This window comes from Hemicordylus capensis, chromosome 11, assembly GCF_027244095.1.
Source record: "Hemicordylus capensis ecotype Gifberg chromosome 11, rHemCap1.1.pri, whole genome shotgun sequence".
NCBI classification, from domain to species: Eukaryota; Metazoa; Chordata; class Lepidosauria; order Squamata; family Cordylidae; genus Hemicordylus; species Hemicordylus capensis.
In genome coordinates this window covers 15,882,891-15,901,438 of record NC_069667.1, presented here as the reverse complement: position 1 = coordinate 15,901,438, position 18,548 = coordinate 15,882,891, and the positions used below count along the sequence as shown (strand labels likewise).

Genomic DNA, 18,548 nt, shown 5'->3' with positions numbered 1-18,548 from the left:
TTAGGAGTGACAGAGCCCCCTCCTAAGAGTTCTAGCAAGGAAGCACTAGGAAAGGCTATACCTCCCAGCGCTCTGTGCATGCCTTGCAGGACAGCATGGTGAGAATGGTCATCTCTGCATGGTGCCAGGAGTCTGTGCAGAGTATTCAGCTTTGGCAAAAGCTTCACTCAAGCCCAACAAACAATTGGGGGGCCTCCCAGGCCTTACAATGAAGAACACTGCCTTAATCTATCAAATCCATGTTAAAGCCAGTTATCAGCTCCAATTACGATAATTTTGCATTTCCAGGATTGTGCCTTCTCTCCAGTTATGACCAAATGCAGGGATCCTTCCCCTGTCCAGTGAAGACCATCTTAGGGTAGGGCTGGAGGAGAGACACTGCCTTCACCCAACTCTTAAGTTTCTTCCAGCGTTTAACCCTCCAGGCCACGGTGGCACCCCACTGCACTCAGCCGCAGCCCCCAAGCTGCACCTTCCAAGAGGAAAAAATGAGCGAGACCCAGTTCCGTGTCAAACAATTATATTTATAGCAAAAATAGGCTTTTACTCTCTTCCCCCACACAATGTTCTGCCCCTCAAAAAACATTTACACAGTAAACAGGTCAGCTGCCACCCGTGTGCTGAACTGGCTCCCCGCCTCCTCTGTCCTCCGTTGCCGAAGAGCTGCTCTCTCGTCTCTCTACCACCGTGGCCCCCAGCCCTCCAAGAAAGGCAAGTCCTGTAGGAGTATGCACAGCTGCCCATAAGAAGGGGGGTCACTGCTGTAGCAAGCCAGCAAGGGGAATGGTCCATGGGGTTGGGAGTTCCACTGGCCAGCATTCAAACTCTCCCTACTGTCTCCACTGGCAGAGGGCTCCTCATAACAGCACAGATTACTGGAATAAGATTCTGGATTGCTCCCAGAAACAGCTCACATCCTCAGAATGCATCCCCCACGCACACAGAAGCAGGGGGGTGGGGAGTTGCACACACACAAGACCACCACCAGAAGTCCCCTCCGCTGGCTAGAGAAAGTGTAGAGGACACAAAGAGGAAACCCAGCCGGGCAGTTCTCCAACTGCAGCTCTCAAAACCAGAAGGAGCTGGAGAGAGCAGTGGCCCTGCTCTGCAGGACAGTCTGACTTGGGTGGGAGAGGGTCACAGAGCTTCGACGGGTTGCAACTTTGGGTATAAGAGGATGGGGGCGGGGGGGGGGAAACAGCCACAAGGGAGAAGAGTTTAGGAAGACTTGCTGATGGGTCGAGGTGGGAAGAAGCTTGGCCTCCGACAGTTCTGGAGAAAGAATGATGGGCTGGACTAGTCTCTCTGGCAGCAGAGGTGGCGGCGGCAGCAGCAGCAGCGGGGGTAAGGGTGCTGCAAACCCTCTCCCCCTGCTCTAGTGCAAAGCCAAAATGAGGCCCAGTGAGGATGCAATTCCTCTCAGTAAACCCAGGGAGTACCTTTGAAGAAGCCAGACTTTAAAACAAACACCCCTCCCCGCCCCGAACCCACAGCTGAGAGCATCAGAGACCAGGCAGAGCCCTTCCCAATGTGGGTCAAGTTGGCACGAAGAGTGGCAGAAATGGCACCGGGCAGGAAGAGGCCCCACTAATACTGCAATGGACGGGCGACTCGGCGGAGCTGCTGCCACCTGATCGAGGCTGAAGGAACTGGCGAGAAACCTCCCCCCACCCACACACACGCCCCCCCACACACACACACACGCCACTCCCTCTACAGACACAGACAGCCTGCCCACGGAAGGGGCAGAGACAGCAGCCAAGTGCACAGAGCCACCGGGACGATACCTTCTCCAGACCCACAGTTCAGTCATTGCACGTGAAGACGGGAGCAAGGGGGAGGGGAGAGGTCCTCGCGTCCCAGAGGGGAAAGGAAAGTTGTCAAGTAAAATGTGGTGGGTGAATGCCGTGGTGCACAAGTCCCAGTCCGAAGGGTTCCACCAGCAGCCCTCTAGGAGACCATGTAGTGAGTGATGGCACGGAGAGCATAGAGCAGCTCGGCCTGCAGACGGGCTTCCAGGATGAGAAGATTGACGTGGACCTAAAATGAGCACAAGAGAGAAACGGGGTGGGGGGTGTGGGAGTTGGAACTGGCCAAAAGGCACAGCTGCAAAAGCCTCCTGAACCAACAGGAAGCAGCAGCAGCAGCTGAGAAACTATGCATGCTCACAGCAAACCTTCATCCCACACCAGACTCCCCACCTCCAGTTTCAGGAGCCTTCCATACCTCATCCAACTGCAACAGACAGGGACAAAGGAGGCTGCCTGCTACCAAGCTGGACCAACAGTCCATCAAGGTCAAGACGATCTACTCGGACTGGCAGCATCTCTTTGAAGGCAGGGGCAGCCAATCTGGCTCTCCAGCTGTTGCTGAACTGCAGCTTCCAGCACCCCTTGCCATAGTTTATTGTGGCTGGAGAGGATGGGAGTTGTGGTCCAACGACAGCTGGAGACCCTGGCTCCAAGGGTATTGCCGGCTGGGCAGGGATCCACCCCAAGCCCACCTGGCAATACCAGGGTTTGAACTTGGGACCTTTTGCAGGCCATGCAGGTGCTCTCCCTCTCTGCTATGGGGCCTGCCTGAGCTCAGTGGTGGAGCATATGAACATTAACACACAGGGACGGGGATTTAGATTAGCACCACTTATTCAAATAACTTCTGCACCTTGGTTATGGCCGCCTCCATTGTGCCATATTTGGACACAGCAACAGCACTGTAGTATTTGGAGGATTTGATGGAAGTATAGCAGGAAAGGCAAGTGAGAGCAGCCAACCCATCCTTCTTCTCCAGCATCCTCAATGCTGAGGCCCCGATAGAAAAGGAAGGTGATCGCATCCAATGCATCAATGATTCATAGACAAATTCCCACAGGGTTGCCAAAGTGAACAGAGCCAGCCAGGGTTTTGTTTTTTTTTGTTTGTTTAAGAGCAGAGAGAGTAATCATTTTGCCAAGGAATGTAGCAAGATCTTCAGGTTGCAGAGTTCATAAAGAAACGTGGCCAGCAATGCCGGGGTGGTGGGGGAGGGAAAGCATCTTGCTAGCAAAACACACTTCCCTGTCAGTGTTCTCTCCAATTTTGTTCGCCTGTGTGCGGAATGAATTTTGTTCTGGGCAGCAGTATCAAGGCAGTGTGCGCGCACCTGCATTCAGAGTGGGGCCTTCCTGATTCAACCTGAGCGGGATCTAAAATTAACCGAGCGGACATCAGAAAATGTGTGAGCATGCGCACATCTTAGAGGGAACAGTGTTCCCTATTAAAAAAATGCTATATGGCCTGCAAACTGGGTACGGCCTCCACCTTAGGGATGTGCAATTCTCCACCAAGGCAGGAGAAAAGTCCTGCCTGTGACCCTTAAAAGGATGAGTCAATATATTGCTAAGAGCAGTCTTGCAGGATCAGGCCCAAGGCCTATCTAATCCAGCACCCCATTTCCCACAGTGGCCCCACCAGATGCTCTAGGGCAGGGATTCTCAGCATTGGGTCCCCAGATGTTGTTGGACTTCAGCTCCCATAAGCCCCAACCAAAGGCCACTGGGGCTGAGGATTATGGGAGCTGAAGTCCAATAACATCTGGGGACCCAACACTGAGAATCCCTGCTCTAGGAAGCCACACAACCAGGAGATGAAGACATGCGGCTCCCCTGCAACTGGTATTTGGAGGCACCTGCTGGATGTTATTTTTGCTCAACGTGTCTGTTCTGACTGCAAAGAAGAGCAGCCAGACACATCAGCCGCTCAAGAGTCCAATCCAAGACATACCCCCAAGCTCAAGAGGGGGGCAGAATAAGAAGCTAACCTAGCCTCTCTCCTCCTTCCCTCCCATTCATCTCACTGCTGGCACCATTGCTACTACTGCTACCTCTGCAACAGATGCACCCATGTAACCCAACAAGGAGCACCATCCTTTCCACCCCAAACGCCTTCACCCCTCCATACCTTTTCACTGTGCTTGAACTGCTTCCAGAAGCGCTCAAACACCTCCGGATTCATCTTCTCTGGGGAGCAGGTCACCGTTTTTATGTAGAGCTTGAGTATCCGTTCCAGGAGGTGGTTCACCTCTGCGTAGTCATAGTCATCGTACCTGGAGAGAGGAAGTCAACGATGGCACTGGAATCCGGCTCCCAGCCCACTCCGCCTTCCTACACACAGTCCTCCAACTCCCCCCACCCCACACCAAACACCCCGCTTCTTCCTTAGCTAGAGTTCAGGAAGCCAAGCCAGAGAGTTTACCCTGAAAGCTAACGTCTCTGCAAGGGATCAGGCTGTCCCTCACAGTATTCCCACTAACAGAGATTCTCAGATGCTGTTGACTACAACTCCCAGAATCCCCAGCTGCAATGGCTTTGCTTGGGGATTCTGGGCGTTGTAGTCAACAACATCTGGGAATCCCTGTTATTTGATTTATTGATTTTTATACCGCCCTTCCAAAATGGCTCAGGGCGGTTTACAATGTTAGAGGGAGCACTGATCCCTCACAGTGGAAGCAGACAAAACTCCACCCCTCTAGCTGGGAGCAACAGAAATGGGGATGATTTAGGAGGTGGTGGGCAAGGGGAGGTTTGCGCTTTGACTGTGGAGATGAGAAGGAATTTGCCCAAGGCAGATTAGTTTTTTATTATTAATAATAATAATAATAATAATTATTATTATTATTATTTATTTACACAGTCAGACAGGTGTTATTGACTGTTTTATCCAGACATCGATAAAACAAGGTGTTATTGTTTTGTTTTATCCAGACATCGAGTCCTTCCCAAGGACCTGGGATGGCTGAATTGTATTGTCAATGTTGTTGCTGTTGTTATAGATATTGTCGCAGAATATAGGCTGTTCCCAGTAAAGCTGCTTTTTGTAATTGGCTGATGGTGATTTCTGTGGCCCCTATGGTGTTGAGGTGCTCTTCAAGGTCTTTTGGAACTGCACCCAGGGCGCCAATGACCACTGGGATTATTTTGGTCTTTTTCTGCCACAGCCTTTCAATTATTTTTATTATTACAACATTTATATCCCGCTCTTCCTCCAAGGAGCCCAGAGCAGTGTACTACATACTTGAGTTTCTCTTTCACAACAACCCTGTGAAGTAGGTTAGGCTGAGAGAGAAGTGACTGGCCCAGAGTCACCCAGCTAGTCTCATGGCTGAATGGGGATTTGAACTCTGGTCTTCCCGGTCCTAGTCCAGCACTCTAACCACTACACCACGCTGGCTCTCTAGTTGTAGTCCGGAGTAGCTAATCTGAATTGCTGTTGGACTACAACCTCCATCATCCCCAGCTGCAATTTATTGTAGCTAGGGATGATGGGAATTGTAGTCCAACAGCAGCTGGACAGCCCATATTAGCTGGGGGGGGCGCCTCACTTTTTCTTGCCATCCCTTGCAAGATGCACTCTGACTTGCTTTCTCGAGTCACCTGATGTTACTACCATGGCCCAGTTCTGTACCCTGGATTGTATGAGCTAGACCCAAAAGGGGGCGGCGGGCGGCGTTTGGTCCTTCAGGGCTACGCAGCTTTCCAACTCCGCTGGCCAGCCATTCATCCTGCAACTCGCATAACTCGGACCCCCTCCTCCTCCCACCTCCACCATGTCCCATACGCCAAGCCCAGAAGGTGGAGAGCTGGGTACCTGATGCCGAACATGCAGTGTATATAATTCCAGATGCCCCGCTTAAAGGTGGCGTGTTCGCAGCCCTGCCGCGTGGCCATGGCACAGCTCTGGAGCCCGTCGACCTTCCGGAACTTCTCGTCGAGCAGGTGCCCGATGTCACAGTACAGCCTGTTCACCAGCGAGAAGCCATGGTCCTCCCAGGAGTAGTCCTGCCAAGCAAGGGGCCAGCAAAGGAGCCGCTCAGGGCCAGCCGATGCCAACACCGTGGGAGGAAGGAGAGAGCCAGGCCAGGCCGAGTGCGGCTTCCCTTCCCTTCCTGCTCCCCAGAAGCAGCCCACTCCAAAGCCGCCACACCCACCTGCACACAGAAAACTTGCCGCTGGTCCTCATCGCACTGGGCAAAGTCCTGGTACCCAAAGTTGGGGTCCTGAACATAGCGGGAGAGATCAGCAGTGCCAGAGATTTCCCCATCAAGACCTGCAATGGGCACAGTAAAAATGCCTGTTGGAAGGAGAGACCCCCAGCCAGGCCCTCGGTCCGTTTCCCTGGATGTGTCCAACGATCTACCCAGAACGCATACCCAGCAGCCCCAGTGCCCTTCCTTGGGCATTACCTTCATCCCTATCAGGCAGCCTCATCTCCTCCCGGGCTTCGCTCTCCACCTGCAGCCTGTGAATGCGTTCTCGGAGTGACTCCAGCTCCACACAGGAATCCAAGGACTGGAGAAAGGGGGAAGACGCCAAAGACTGCTATTTGCCCAGTGCTCTAGGTCAGGGATTCTCAATGTTGGGTCCCCAGATCTTATTGGACTTCAACTCCCATAATCCCCAGCTTCAGTGGCTTTTGGTTGGGCATTATGGGAGTTGAAGTCCAATAACATCTGGGGACCCAACGTTGAGAATCCCTGCTCTAAGTTACGCAGGAAGTGGACTCATATGATGGAGTCTAGGCTGGGTGGCTTTCAAAGGGGCTTGGACAAAAATTCATGGGGGATAGGTCTATCAATGGCTACTAGTCTGTAGGCCACCTCCAGCCTCAGAGGCAAGATGCCGCTCAATACCAGTTGCAGGGGAGCAACAGCAAGAGAGAGGGCATGCCCTCAGCTCTTGCCCATGGTGGGAAGAGGGCCATGGTTAAGTGATAAAGCCCACACTTATTCTGCAGAAGGCTCCAGGCTCAGTCCGCTGTTTCTCTGGTTAACATGATACTGGGGAGCCAAGCTGGGAAAGACCTCTCTGCCCAATATCCTGGAGAGATCATGCCACTCACGTAGTCCAGGACTAGATGGGGGACCAGTGGTCTGCCTCTTTGTACATTGAATTTTAACGGAAAATAACCACTCATCCTAAGCATGCTAAAGGTAAAGGGTGCTGTCGAGTCAATTTCAACCCCTGATGCCCACAGAGCCCTGTGGTTGTCTTTGGTAGAATACAGGAGGGGTTTACCATTGCCTCCTCCTGCACAGTATGAGATAATGCCTTTCGGCACCTTCCTATATTGCTGCTGCCCGATGTAGTACCAGCGGGGATTCAAACCGGCAACCTTCTGCTTGTTAGTCAAGCATTTCCTCGCCGTGCCACTTAAAGCTAAGCATGCTAACCCCATTAAAAGGATATTAGATAGCAGGGATACCTTGATTGATGTATTTATTAGAATACTTATATAGGGCTTTTTTGGAAAAGGCTCAGAGCCGTTTGCATCATTCTTAGAGGTACAATTTAAGCCTCGGAGAGTTGCTGACAGTCAGAGCAGCCAGGACTAGGTTAGATGCCTTCAGACTCTGTCGAAGGTGCTTTGCCTGTCGACTCTTGAGGCTGGCCCACAGCTCACTGGCAGAGGACTAGCTTTGTATGCTCAAAGTTCCAAGTGCAATCCCTGGAGGAAAACCCTGCTTGAGATACAGGAGGTTGCTGCTGCTAGTCTGAGCAGACAGGACTGGGCAGATCGACCTCAACAGAAAGCAGCTTCATCTCTTCAAGATTCCTCCCTCTCCTTCCCCACATACCCGCTTGCGGTTGAGATGCAGCAGCTCCTGGCTGCAACCGTTGCCCACTTCACAGAAACACAAGCTCCCCGGAAGGGCCAGATTCAGCAAGCTCCGTCCGTCTGGACATGCATCCTGTTCGCAGCCGCAGCCAAAAGCAAAGCTGGCCAGCGCGTGGTAGTGGGCGAGGAGGACAACCGCGTGGACCAGCTCGGCCAGGGACCAGCTCTGCTCACTGATCTTCAGCAGCTTCTGCAAGCAATGCAGAAAAGAGGGGGGTGGGTTTGAAATCCAACCCAAACAGGTGCTCAGTTCAATCTAGAAACCCAAATTTTGGATCCGAGAGTGGGGGGGGGGGTGGTGTGGAAACCCCACTTTCTGCTAATGCAGGGTTTCCTGCAGCTGCAATTTTTGTGGCTGGGGATAATGGGAGTTGTAGTTCAGCAACATCTGGAGTACCACTGGTTGGGAACCCCTGTGCTAGTGGAATGCTTCACACCATAATGAGGAGAGGAAAGTTGGTCTTGTGGTAGCAAGCATGACTTATTCCCTTAGCTAAGCAGGGTCCACCCTGGATGCATAAGAATGGGAGACTAGAAGTGTGAGCACTGCAAGATATTCCCCTCAGGGGATGGAGCCGCTCTGGGAAGAGCATCTAGGTTCCAAGTTCCCTCCCTGGCTTCTCCAAGATAAGGCTGAGAGAGGTTCCTGCCTGCACCCTTGGAGAAGCCACTGCCAGTCTGTGAAGACAATACTGAGCTAGATAGACGAATGGTCTGACCAGCTTCCTATGTTCCTATAAGGAAAGCTGGTCTTGTGGGAGCAAGCATCAATTTTCACCTTTGCTAAGCAGGGTCCACCCTGGTTTGCATTTGAATGAGAGACTACATGTCAGTACTATAATATATTCCCCTTAGGGGATGAGTCTGCTTTGGGAAGAGCACCTGCACACTTGCATACAGATGGTTCAAGTTTCTTCCCTAGCATCTCCAAGACAGGGCTGTCTGTAATCTTGGAGAAGCCACTGCCAGTCTGGGTAGACAAAACTGAGTCGGACCAATGGTCTGACTCAGTATAAGGAGGCTTCCTACGTTCTATGTCCCATCTATTAATTGAGGGAAAACAAGGTTGTTTCGGACCAAAAAATTTAAGTCAAGAGGACAAGAGCTTCGGCGAGGGCATGGCTCTTCTCATGTGGCACTGGTTAGAGCAGGGAATTCTAATCCAACATCACCTGGGGACCCTTTGGGCAGAGTGCTACAACAGAACTGGGGAGATACAGGTTCAAATCTCCACTTCATCCATGCAGATCTCTGGGTGACTTGGGGCTGGGCATACCCTCTCTCCAGCCTAGCCTAACTCACAGAGCTTTTTGAGAGGATAAAATGAGAGGGTGGAGAGAACCTTTTATGCTAGGGTGGGCAACCTTGGTTCTCCAGCAGCTGTCGAACTACAACTCCCATCAATTGTGGCTGGGGATGATGGGAGTTGTAGTTCAATAACAGCTAGAGAGCCAAGATGACCCACCCCAATCTAACAGATCTATGCCATGCTGTTCTCCTTGGAGAAAGGGTGGATGTACATATAATAAGTACTACAATTAGTAGGAGCCGCATCTACACTGGGGAAAAGATTCTTCACCAAGTACTGGCATTGGTGCAAGACAGCTGCATGAAAGAGATGCCCTAGCTCCAGTGCACTGTGATCAATGAGGACTGGCATCCTGAAGAAGCCGAATTGCTCGGCATACTCCCACTGTGCCTTCCCATATGCATATTTCATTTACAGTTATGAAACAAGATGTCAGAAAGAGACTAGAAAGACCTGCGATCAAATCTCCACTCAGCCACAATACTTCCTGAGTGACCTCGGACCAGCAACACCCTCTCACTCTCCTACTTCACAGGGTTGTTGTGCAGAACGTACAATGCTTTCAGCTCTGGGAGGAAGTGGGGACAAAAATCTAATGCATAAGTACATCTATAAAATCTTCCCACTCACCCCCAACTACCTGAAATTTCACTAGGCTTCCACTAGGAACATAGGAAGCTGCCATATACTGAGTCAGACCATTGGTCCATCTCGCTCAGTATTGTCTACACAGACTGGCAGCGGCTTCTCCAAGGTTGCAGGCAGGAGTCTCTCGCAGCCCTATCTTGGAGATGCTGCCAGGGAGGGAACTTGGAGCCTAGATGCTCTTCCCAGAGCGGCTCCATCGCCTGAGGGGAATATCTTACAGTGCTCACACTTCTAGTCTCCCTTTCGTATGCAACCAGGGTGAATCCTGCTTAGCTTAAGGGGACAAGTCATGCTTGCTACCACAGGACCAGCTCTCTTCTCTTAACTACTTGTTAAGCTTTTAACAAAAAGTGGCCCTATGAAGAATTCGCCTACATTAATTATAGAGAACTGTTGCCATTTGCTTACAATATGTGCGTGCACTGAGATAGTTCCATTATAACCAGTCTGTTGGCTTGGCTGTCTGGTTCTAACTGTGTCTTTATCAGAGATTGTTTGAGCAGAGCTTAGAGGTTTGGGTGGAATCCGGAACTCCCAATGAGGAAGTCCCAAAGGTAAAGGTCCTAACCAATCAAATTAAAGCAGAGGGAACTCTGCAGGTGGAGGCTTCGGCCAATCGATCTGAGAGGTGACAGCTGGCCTAGGATTGGCTGGGCCTCCCCCAGCATTCTGGGGAGCGGAGTATAAAGAGAGGGTCCGAGAAAGCTGGGATGTCAGACAGAATGCTCTGGAGGAAGAAGAGCTGAAGGAGGAAGGAACAGAAGGTAGCAGGCAGCCCAGAGGGGAGAGCAGAAATACAGACACTGAAGAGCTGGTCTGTAGGAAGGAAGGAAGGACCTGCCAGTTTGGCTCTGCCCAAGGCAGGTACCTTCAAAATAGCGGAGTGTCCAGCCTGAGCACCTCCCTTAAGGACCTTCCCCCAGAACCTTTAGGCAGTTTAGCAGCTGAGGGAGAGCTGGCCAGGGAAAATACTTCATCTTCAGGGAACCTGCAATTAAGTGGTCAACTGGCCTGCAACAGAGTGGAGGACCAGACTGAAGCCTTCAGTCCCGATACAAAGCAAAAGCTCGGGACTGCAACTGGACACCTGCAAGCAGAACTCCTGGGGACCAAGGCTACCTCCTCAACAGCTGTCAGAGACCAAGAGAGAGAATCGTTTTTATTTTGAGGCCTGTGTCCTCAAGGTGTCTCAGTGAATGTGTGTGATTTGGGGTGGAGATCAGGAACTGGGAGCAGGATTCTGGCAGAGATTAGGACCAAGCCCAGCCCAACTACACAAGTCCTTTACACCTTTAAGACTATTTATGTGTTCCTTTTCCAACTATATATTCTTAAATCACTATTCATTTAATGAAGAATACTTAGTCATCACATCCGTAGTAGCTAATTTGTGTATGGAACCACAGCTACAGGAACATAGGAAGCTGTCATATACCAGGCCAGGCCATTGGTCTATCTTGCTCTCAGCCTTATCTTGGAGATGCTGCCAGGGAGGGGACTTGGAACCTTCTGCTCTTCCCAGACTGGCTCCATCCCCTGAGGGGGAATATCTTACAGTGCTCACACTTCTAATCTCCCATATGCAACCAGGATAGACCCAGCTTAGCTAAGGGGACAAGTCATGTTTGCTACCAGGTCTCATCTCCAGTTATGCCACAACACCACCTACTGCAAGGACGACGTTTATCTGGGTGATTTGGTATCCAAGGAGTACTCAAAGGCACTCTCACTGGTGGCAGCCAGGTTAGGCTGTCCCACTAGGTATTAGCAAGGGCAGCCTTCACAAACCCTATCTATACACCTTTCCATGATTTACCTGCCTTCTGGAAGCCGTGAGGAACACCAAGCAAAAAGGTTGGTTCTGCACAAAGCTAAAGTAAAAGTAAAGTTGTACTGTCGATTCGGTGTTGACTCCTGGCGCCCACAGAGCCCTGTGGTTTTCTTTGATAGAATACAGGAGGGGTTTGCCATTGCCTCCTCCCTCACAGTATGAAATGATGATGCCTTTCAGCATCTTCCTATATCGCTGCTGCCCGATATAGGAGTTTCCCATAGTCTGGGAAACATACCCACGGGGATTCGAACCGGCAACCTCCTGCTCCCTAAGGCAAGTTACTTCCCCGCTGCACCACTAGGTGGCTGCCCAAAGCTAAGGGACCAGGAAACTGCTTAACTGCAGGGCAAATAGATGGCCTTTAAACAAAGCCAATTATTTGTTAGTGGGTGTTCTTAGTCTCGTTACTTTAGAGAGCAAACCGCGTCTCAATCCTTTGAACAGTTGGGAGGAGGAAATAACGGTGGCTTGTTGTGCTCAGAACAACAGCAGCAGCTGCCCAGACAGCCCAAGATAAAGAAAGCGGGAATCCCCTGCCAGCCCCACTCCCTGCCCAGCCACACCCATTACCTCTATGTGCTCCTTGCCCACAAGCCACGGCCGGTGTGCTAGGATCTTGTTGATCTCACTGAGCTTGCGGAGTTTGGGGGGGATGCAATCCAGCCCCCTCAGCCACTGGGGGTCTCCTCCCACCCGCAGGAACTGCAGCACGTGGAGGTTCACCAAGTATCGGCACCGGTGCCGAGCAGCTGCCTGAAAAAGACACACACGCATCAGGCCTGCTGTGTGCCCGTAATCCAAGAGGGCAGGCATCTTGAACAAGCAGCTTTGCTCAGCGTTACTCCCGTCCCGTTGCATTTCTCCCACGCAGGTCAGCTCTCCAAATCAGCAGCTTCCTCCTCTCTCAACCTCCCCCAGCAAGGAAACAGAAAGTGAGAGTTGTCCAACACCACCCTAGTTACTCTGTCACTGCTCACTCTCAAACCTGGGCATTTTAGGAGCATGGAAGGCAGGGGGAGGATTCCTGAGGATGGGCCCACTTTCCGGGGGTGGGGGTGGTTTACAGGATGCCCAGTTGAATAAGAACTGTGAGGCACTCCACACACCCTGGCACCTCACCCGTTACAAAGGGCCTCCCCCTGCTAACTGAGCAAAGAGGCACCATTTAAAAGTGGCAGTTCTCTTTCCTGAGCAGGGGGGAGAGCAACTGGCCGTGTCCGTCCCCAGCGCAGCATCCCTCCAGGGGCTGTTGCTGGTCTCTCCCTTATGTTTCATTTTTAGACTGTGAGTCCTTTGGGGACAGGGAGCCATCTTTATTTGTTTGTGTTCAATTTCTCTAAGTGAACTGTTTTGGTAACTTTTGTTGAAAAGTGGTATATAAATATTTATATTAGTAGCAGCAGCAGCTCTATATGCAGCTCCTCAGATGGTCACAAAGAGAGAGGCGAAAGGGCTGGGTCGGGTGAGCAAGGGAAAACAGTACACACACACACCCCTGCACAACGTACACACCCTCTCTGCTAGTTGCCTGCCCTTCAACTAGTGTAGGGGGTCCCAACCTGTGGTCCTCCAGATGTTGCTGAACTACAACTCATAGGAACATAGGAAACTGCCATATACTGAGTCAGACCATTGGTCTATCTAGCTCAGCATTGTCTTCACAGACTGGCAGCGGCTTCTCCAAGGTTGCAGGCAGGAATCTCTCTCAGCCCTATCTTGGAGAAGCCAGGGAGGGAACTTGAAACCTTCTGTTCTTCCCAGAGCAGCTTCATCCCCTGATGGGAATATCTTCCAGTGCTCACACATCAAGTCTCCCATTCATATGCAACCAGGGCAGATCCTGCTTACATATGGGGACAAGTCATGCTTGCTACCATAAGACCAGCTCTCCTTTTCAACTCCCATCATCTCCAGCTAGTTTATTGTGGCTGTGGATGATGGGAGCTGTAGTCCAGCAGCATCTGGTTGGGCACCCCTGACCTGGGGGAAAAGTGGAGGAGAAGTCTATCAAAGGCTACTAGTCTGAGGGCTACAGGCCACCTCCAGCCTCGGAGGCAGGATGCCTCTGAGTACCAGTTGCAGGGGAGTAACAGCAGGAGAGACGGCATGCCCTCAACTTCTGCCTGTGGCTTCCAGCAGCATCTGATGGGCCACTGTGTGAAACAGGATGCTGGACTAGATGGGCATTCTTAGGCCTCATCCAGCAGGGCTGTCCTTATGGGCAGCATAATCTGAAGGGGAGGCGTCGCAAGACCAGCCGAGCAGGAGGTGCTTTTCTGCCAGCCGGCTCCTGGCACTCACCATGATGGCGATGTAGTGGCGGCAGTCGAAGGGCAGGGGGCCGTCCATGTGCAGCAGGTAATGTTGCATCCGGAGGAAACTGTCCAGGTACTGCGGGTGGTAGCCCATCTGCTGCGTGATGGCCTCCAGGCGGCCCCTGCTTGCCAAGGCTTTCACAAAGAGCAGCTGCGGGGTCCGCTCTTTGTCGCTGGTGTTCATCTTTGCCACCTGCAGCGGGGTCAGGAGGAGGAAGGAGAGATCTCTGAGGCAGCTCTTTTATTAGGGGAAGGGGCTGTATGAGTGGAGGCAAGACAGGGCTGGCAGGCGGCTTCCAGAAGAAAAGCCCTGCTGGATCAGGCCAAAGGTCCGTCCAGACCGGCATCCAGCCTGACGCAGACAACCCACAAGCAGGCAAGGTGCATCTGGGATATCCACAGGCGAGGGGAAAAACAGAGTCAGCAAGGCCTAGCCCAAAGGTGAGATGGCACTGAGAGGGTGTTCACAGTGCCCCCCCCCCAATTTCACAGACAGAGAAAGAGTCTAATGTCACCCAGGAAATTGCAGTGGGACACCTGGCCAGAAATGCGGGGGTGGCTGCACAGAGCTGGGCCTGCACCAATGTAACCCGCATTCTGCACCAATTAAAGCTACACCAACCACGGGAACGCAGCCTAATTGCACTAATTCTCTCCCCCCCCTCCACACACACCCCTTCCATTTTTGCCAGAGAGGGGCAACAAGCCTCAAAGGCCTACCTCCCAGTCACTAGAAATCCTATTCGGCACTCCTCCTTATACATCAGTCCTGCAGAGGGACTTTCCTACTGAAAGGGGAGTAGCTCGGTCTGTGCTTCCCCCCCCCTTCCCTCCTCCCTCCGATTTAAATGCAAGCTCAGACTCTCAAGATGCCAGGCCCAACACCACCTCGCATTGTTTCACTGCTCAGTCCTGCCCATGTCAAAACCAGGCAACAAGCAACTCTCCGCTATGCCTGGCTGAAGCAGAGCAGCATCTGTTGGGCGAAGCAAGGGTCTCTCCCCACACGTTCATGTCCTGGTTCCTATTGCACTGGCTTCATCTCCCCCACCAGCAAACCCTGCCCGTTGGCCCTTTCAGGCCAAATGGGGCCAAGAAATACCCATTTCCTGTATCCCACCTGTAAATTCTTCAGGGCCGTATCTTTCCCCCACTGGGCACGAAGTGACAGCTTCATGCCCAGGTGTTGAACCGCAACTCAGTTTTCAAGGTTCTCAATTACCAGAGTGGTACCCAAAAAGCAGACGTTCCCCTCCAAATGGGCATCCTAGCCTTGTGCCACCTGCCTGCCCTTTACCTGCATGCAGAAGGTGCAAGCAGCAGACATCAGGACTGGGAAGGCAAGACGACACCAATGCTGATCACACTGTCCCAGACCCGACCTGAAAAACTGGCCACCAGGAAAACATGCCATTTCCTCCAGCTGAGCTAGGTCCTTGGACCATCTAACTCCGTTTTGTCTGCACTGACCCCCAGCAGCTCCCCACTGTTTCAGAAGGGGGTCCTTCCCGTCCCCACCTGCAGATGCCACCAGGGGTGACCCAAGCTGAGCAACACCAGGTGATGCCAGGACACACTCCTGCCAGGGTAGCCAGGCTTGCGGGGCAGAGGAGGAGGAGGAGAAAGAGTCAAGACTTGAGCGGCATTTTAAGGCTGTCATTATTCCGTTCATTTAAGAAGCAGGCCGTCTCCCCAGGGCTTTGGGGCTGTTCCTCCAGTTCCCCTTGCTTGCTCATTTGCTGTGGCTGGAACTGGCCATGAGGAGGAGGAGGAGGCAGCAGCAGCAGCAGCGGCAACAACAGTGGAAAATAACTCCGCTCCACATTATTCAGGCTGGGCTTCCCCTTCCACTCCTTAAGACTCCAGAGGGCCTTAGAATAACATTCGTCCTTCACAAGAGGCAGTACTGGAAAGTGGCTGAGGGGCAAAGTGGGGGTCAGAGGAAGTTTCAGGAAGGACACCAGGCTTCCTAGCATGACCAGACCCCCCCTTCCTCCCACTCCACCTGCTGTGGCAAATACAGGACGGCCTTCTGAGCTCTCTAGCAGAGCTCTCTGCTAGGGCACCCCGTGAGCACAGATGGGGGCCTTCACATTACCAGACCCCTCTGGCACCCATTACCAACAGAAAAAGTTACCCATTGCAACTGGAGGCAATCTTGGGCCCCCCACCACCACTTTACTTTGCAAAAACTGCAAGAAGGGAGAGGGGCTAGGCTCGGTTTCCCACCCCCCAGTTCTCAACAATCCTTAGAAAAGTGGCAATTCCCTCTTTGCATTCATCCTGGAGGAATCTCCTTTCTTTAGGTCCTTCCTGTGGGCTGAACCAAGACTGATGCTGTATCCTTGGTTTGACACAGATGGAATTCTTTGGAACCGGGTTAAGATGAAGGACGAAGCAGAAAATTTTGGTTGGTGTTTTAGAAGTAGGCACAGACAGGCACCCCCAAACTAACTGGATTCCTGCACTGCGTGAATTTCAGAGGGGAACAGAGGCCTGGCACCTTTATCTTTTCTAGGACCCCCCTTAGCTACTGCTTTGGGGGGGGTGATTTGGCTAAAAGGGAGAGGGCTTTTTGTAAAGGACTGAAACCCTTATATTTATTTCCATAATTCCAGCACTGCAAAGGGGAAACGTATTTAAGGTTGGGTAGGATACCATGGCCAGGTGTGGTATATATAATTTGGTGGTATATAATTCTGGTATATGAAGGGGTGGGGGTGGAGAAGAGAGCAAAGAAAAAAGGACATACTCCACCAGCCCTCCAAGAGGGGCTGGGGAAACCACAGCAGCAAAGCAAAGAAACTGAAGCTTTCTTCAAGGAAAGGAAAGTCACACCAGAAACAGATGGTGGACCCCCAGGGTAGGGGTGTGTGTGTGTGTGTGTGTGTGTTTGAGCAAGGGTGGGGGTGGAGTGAGGGGGCTGAGAGAAATCTGGACCACAAAAAAAGACAAGGAGAAAAAGTATATTTTTATCTCGCAAAATAAGAAAATCCAGAAGGACACGCCCCCTCCTTGGTGCAAAAGCAGAACCAACGACGCAGGCGGGTGTCCGAGCGAAGCCCCTCAACCCGGACCGGTCCATTGTCTCTGTGCCCCCCCCCCCGCCCCACCAGCCCCCTGCTGCAGGGAGTGATCCGCAGCGCCCACTCGCGGCGCCACCGCTGAAGCGCAGGAGGAAAGAGAGAAAAACAACTTTGATTGGCAGCGTAGGGAGGAGGAGGAGGAGAAAAAGAGAGGCAGCGGCAGCATCCCCGCATCCCTCGGACAGGACAAAGAGAACGAGCGCGCACAGGCAGGCAGCAGCGCTCCGGCGCCGCCGGGCCGCTCCGGAAGCATCCCGGGGAGAGAGAGCAAGAGAGTTGGGGATCCATGCACCCGACTTGCCCACCAATTGTTCGACTGGCCCGACAAGTTTCCTCCGTGGTCCCGATCCGAAGCCCAGCTGAGATGCCCCCACCCCCACAACAGTGCCGTCAAAAGAGCAAAGCAAGGGGAGGGGGGCGGAGGAGAGGGTTTGTTCACAAACACCCCGGCCAAGAGGGCAGAGCCAAAGAGCCCCCGCTATGGGGTGAGACAGCCGCTGGTGGTTTCCTCTTCCAAGGGGGAGGGGACCTTGTTTTGAACCCTCTGGCAGGGAAATGGGGGGGCTAGGCTGCACCCCGATCCCAGCGCGGGGCTCGTCAGAAGCCGCCAGCGTTGAATTGCAACGCGTCCGGCTGGCTTCCTCGTGAGTAAAGAGCTACCGCCTTGCAGCGCCAGCCTCTGCGGGATTACTCTGAAGCAGAGTCTCATTGTGCTCAGCTGGGCTTATTCTCAGCAGGGAAGCGAGCCTGGATCGCAGCCTGTAGCGGCAGGCACAAAAAGCTCCTGGCCCTCGGACTTTGCTGGGGGGAGGAAAAAGAGGAGTGCAGGTCCATCACAGTCCGCAGAGAGGGAACTGAACGAAGGTGCCGGAATTTGAAGGGGGCGAGTTTGCTGGTTAAGCGGGGAAGGGTGCAGGCTCCTGCTCCCTGTTCCTTGCGGGGGGCACCCCGGGTTTTGGGGGTGGGGTCTGCTGCCACTTACCTGCAGCCTCTGGCACTGCTTTCCGCGGGGATGCTCCGTACTCGGGGGGCAGAGGATCATTTTCACCGGCCTGCCGGGTCTGCCTACTGCCTGCACGAGACCGACCACCAACCGGCCGGCAAAGCTTGCGAGCCTGGACAGCCCCGCGGAGTCAAGCCGCGAGGGGGCGTGGCCGACTCGCAGCTGTCCAGCCAAACACTGCAAGGGGGCGGGGACGAGCCCGCCACCCTGACCAATCCGAGACGAAGGGGCGGCACCCGAGGAGCTTTGCGGCCGCCGCCGGCCGAGACCACGTGGGACCAAATGGAAAGTTACCTGCCCGTCAAGGCGGTGGGTCACGCCCCTTTCTCCGAAAGGGGCGTGGCTCCAGCTCCAGCGTGGTGTCCCTTGACAGTCCTTAAGGGAGCCGTGTCCTATTTTTTTACGATTATTATTTGTGGGGGCTTAATTTCCTATGCCTGTTTGTGTTGTGTTCACAGATTCCAGAAAGGTTTGCTCCGAACTAAAATGAGAATAAGGTTGCAGCTTGCAAAGAGAAGTCAGGCTGAGCACAAAGGGAGCTGGGATGATCAAAACCAACATTAATGTAGCAATAATTATGTGACTATATTTTACACATTGTTTAGGTGTTTAGGTCTTGTTTATGCGATATACATGTCTGCTTATTGTTACAATATATATTCCTGTAACAGTATACAGTGGGTTGTAAACGGACATAAGAG

The 18,548-nt window shown here is 52.7% G+C and overlaps 1 protein-coding gene across 2 annotated transcripts; it reads right to left on the bottom strand.

The window, feature by feature from the left end:
* Positions 1-503: 503 nt before the first annotated feature.
* On the bottom strand, positions 504-18,001 carry LOC128335674 (sestrin-3-like). 2 transcript variants are annotated; one of them, XM_053274311.1, is made up of 9 exons: positions 17,827-18,000; positions 13,745-13,951; positions 12,014-12,196; positions 7,612-7,842; positions 6,220-6,325; positions 5,965-6,083; positions 5,625-5,815; positions 3,939-4,083; positions 504-2,040 (listed from the first exon to the last, which is right to left on the bottom strand). In XM_053274311.1, the coding sequence occupies exons 1-9, from the start codon at positions 17,884-17,886 to the stop codon at positions 1,951-1,953; spliced, it is 1,332 nt and encodes a 443-aa protein (XP_053130286.1). In that variant the 5' UTR covers positions 17,887-18,000; the 3' UTR covers positions 504-1,950. The 2 variants fall into 2 exon arrangements, with proteins under 2 accessions (XP_053130286.1, XP_053130287.1); XM_053274312.1 differs by lacking the exon at positions 12,014-12,196 and having other exon boundaries at positions 17,827-18,001.
* Positions 18,002-18,548: the final 547 nt, after the last annotated feature.

Excerpts from the sequence above, each read along its gene's own strand:
- LOC128335674 (XM_053274311.1), bottom strand. The coding sequence starts at position 17,886 with ATGATCCTCTGCCCCCCGAGTACGGAGCATCCCCGCGGAAAGCAGTGC. Across the intron at positions 12,197-13,744 it reads GCCACTACATCGCCATCATG|GCAGCTGCTCGGCACCGGTG; the intron begins GTGAGTGCCAGG and ends TGTCTTTTTCAG. Across the intron at positions 4,084-5,624 it reads CACTGCATGTTCGGCATCAG|GTACGATGACTATGACTACG; the intron begins GTACCCAGCTCT and ends TCCTCTCTCCAG.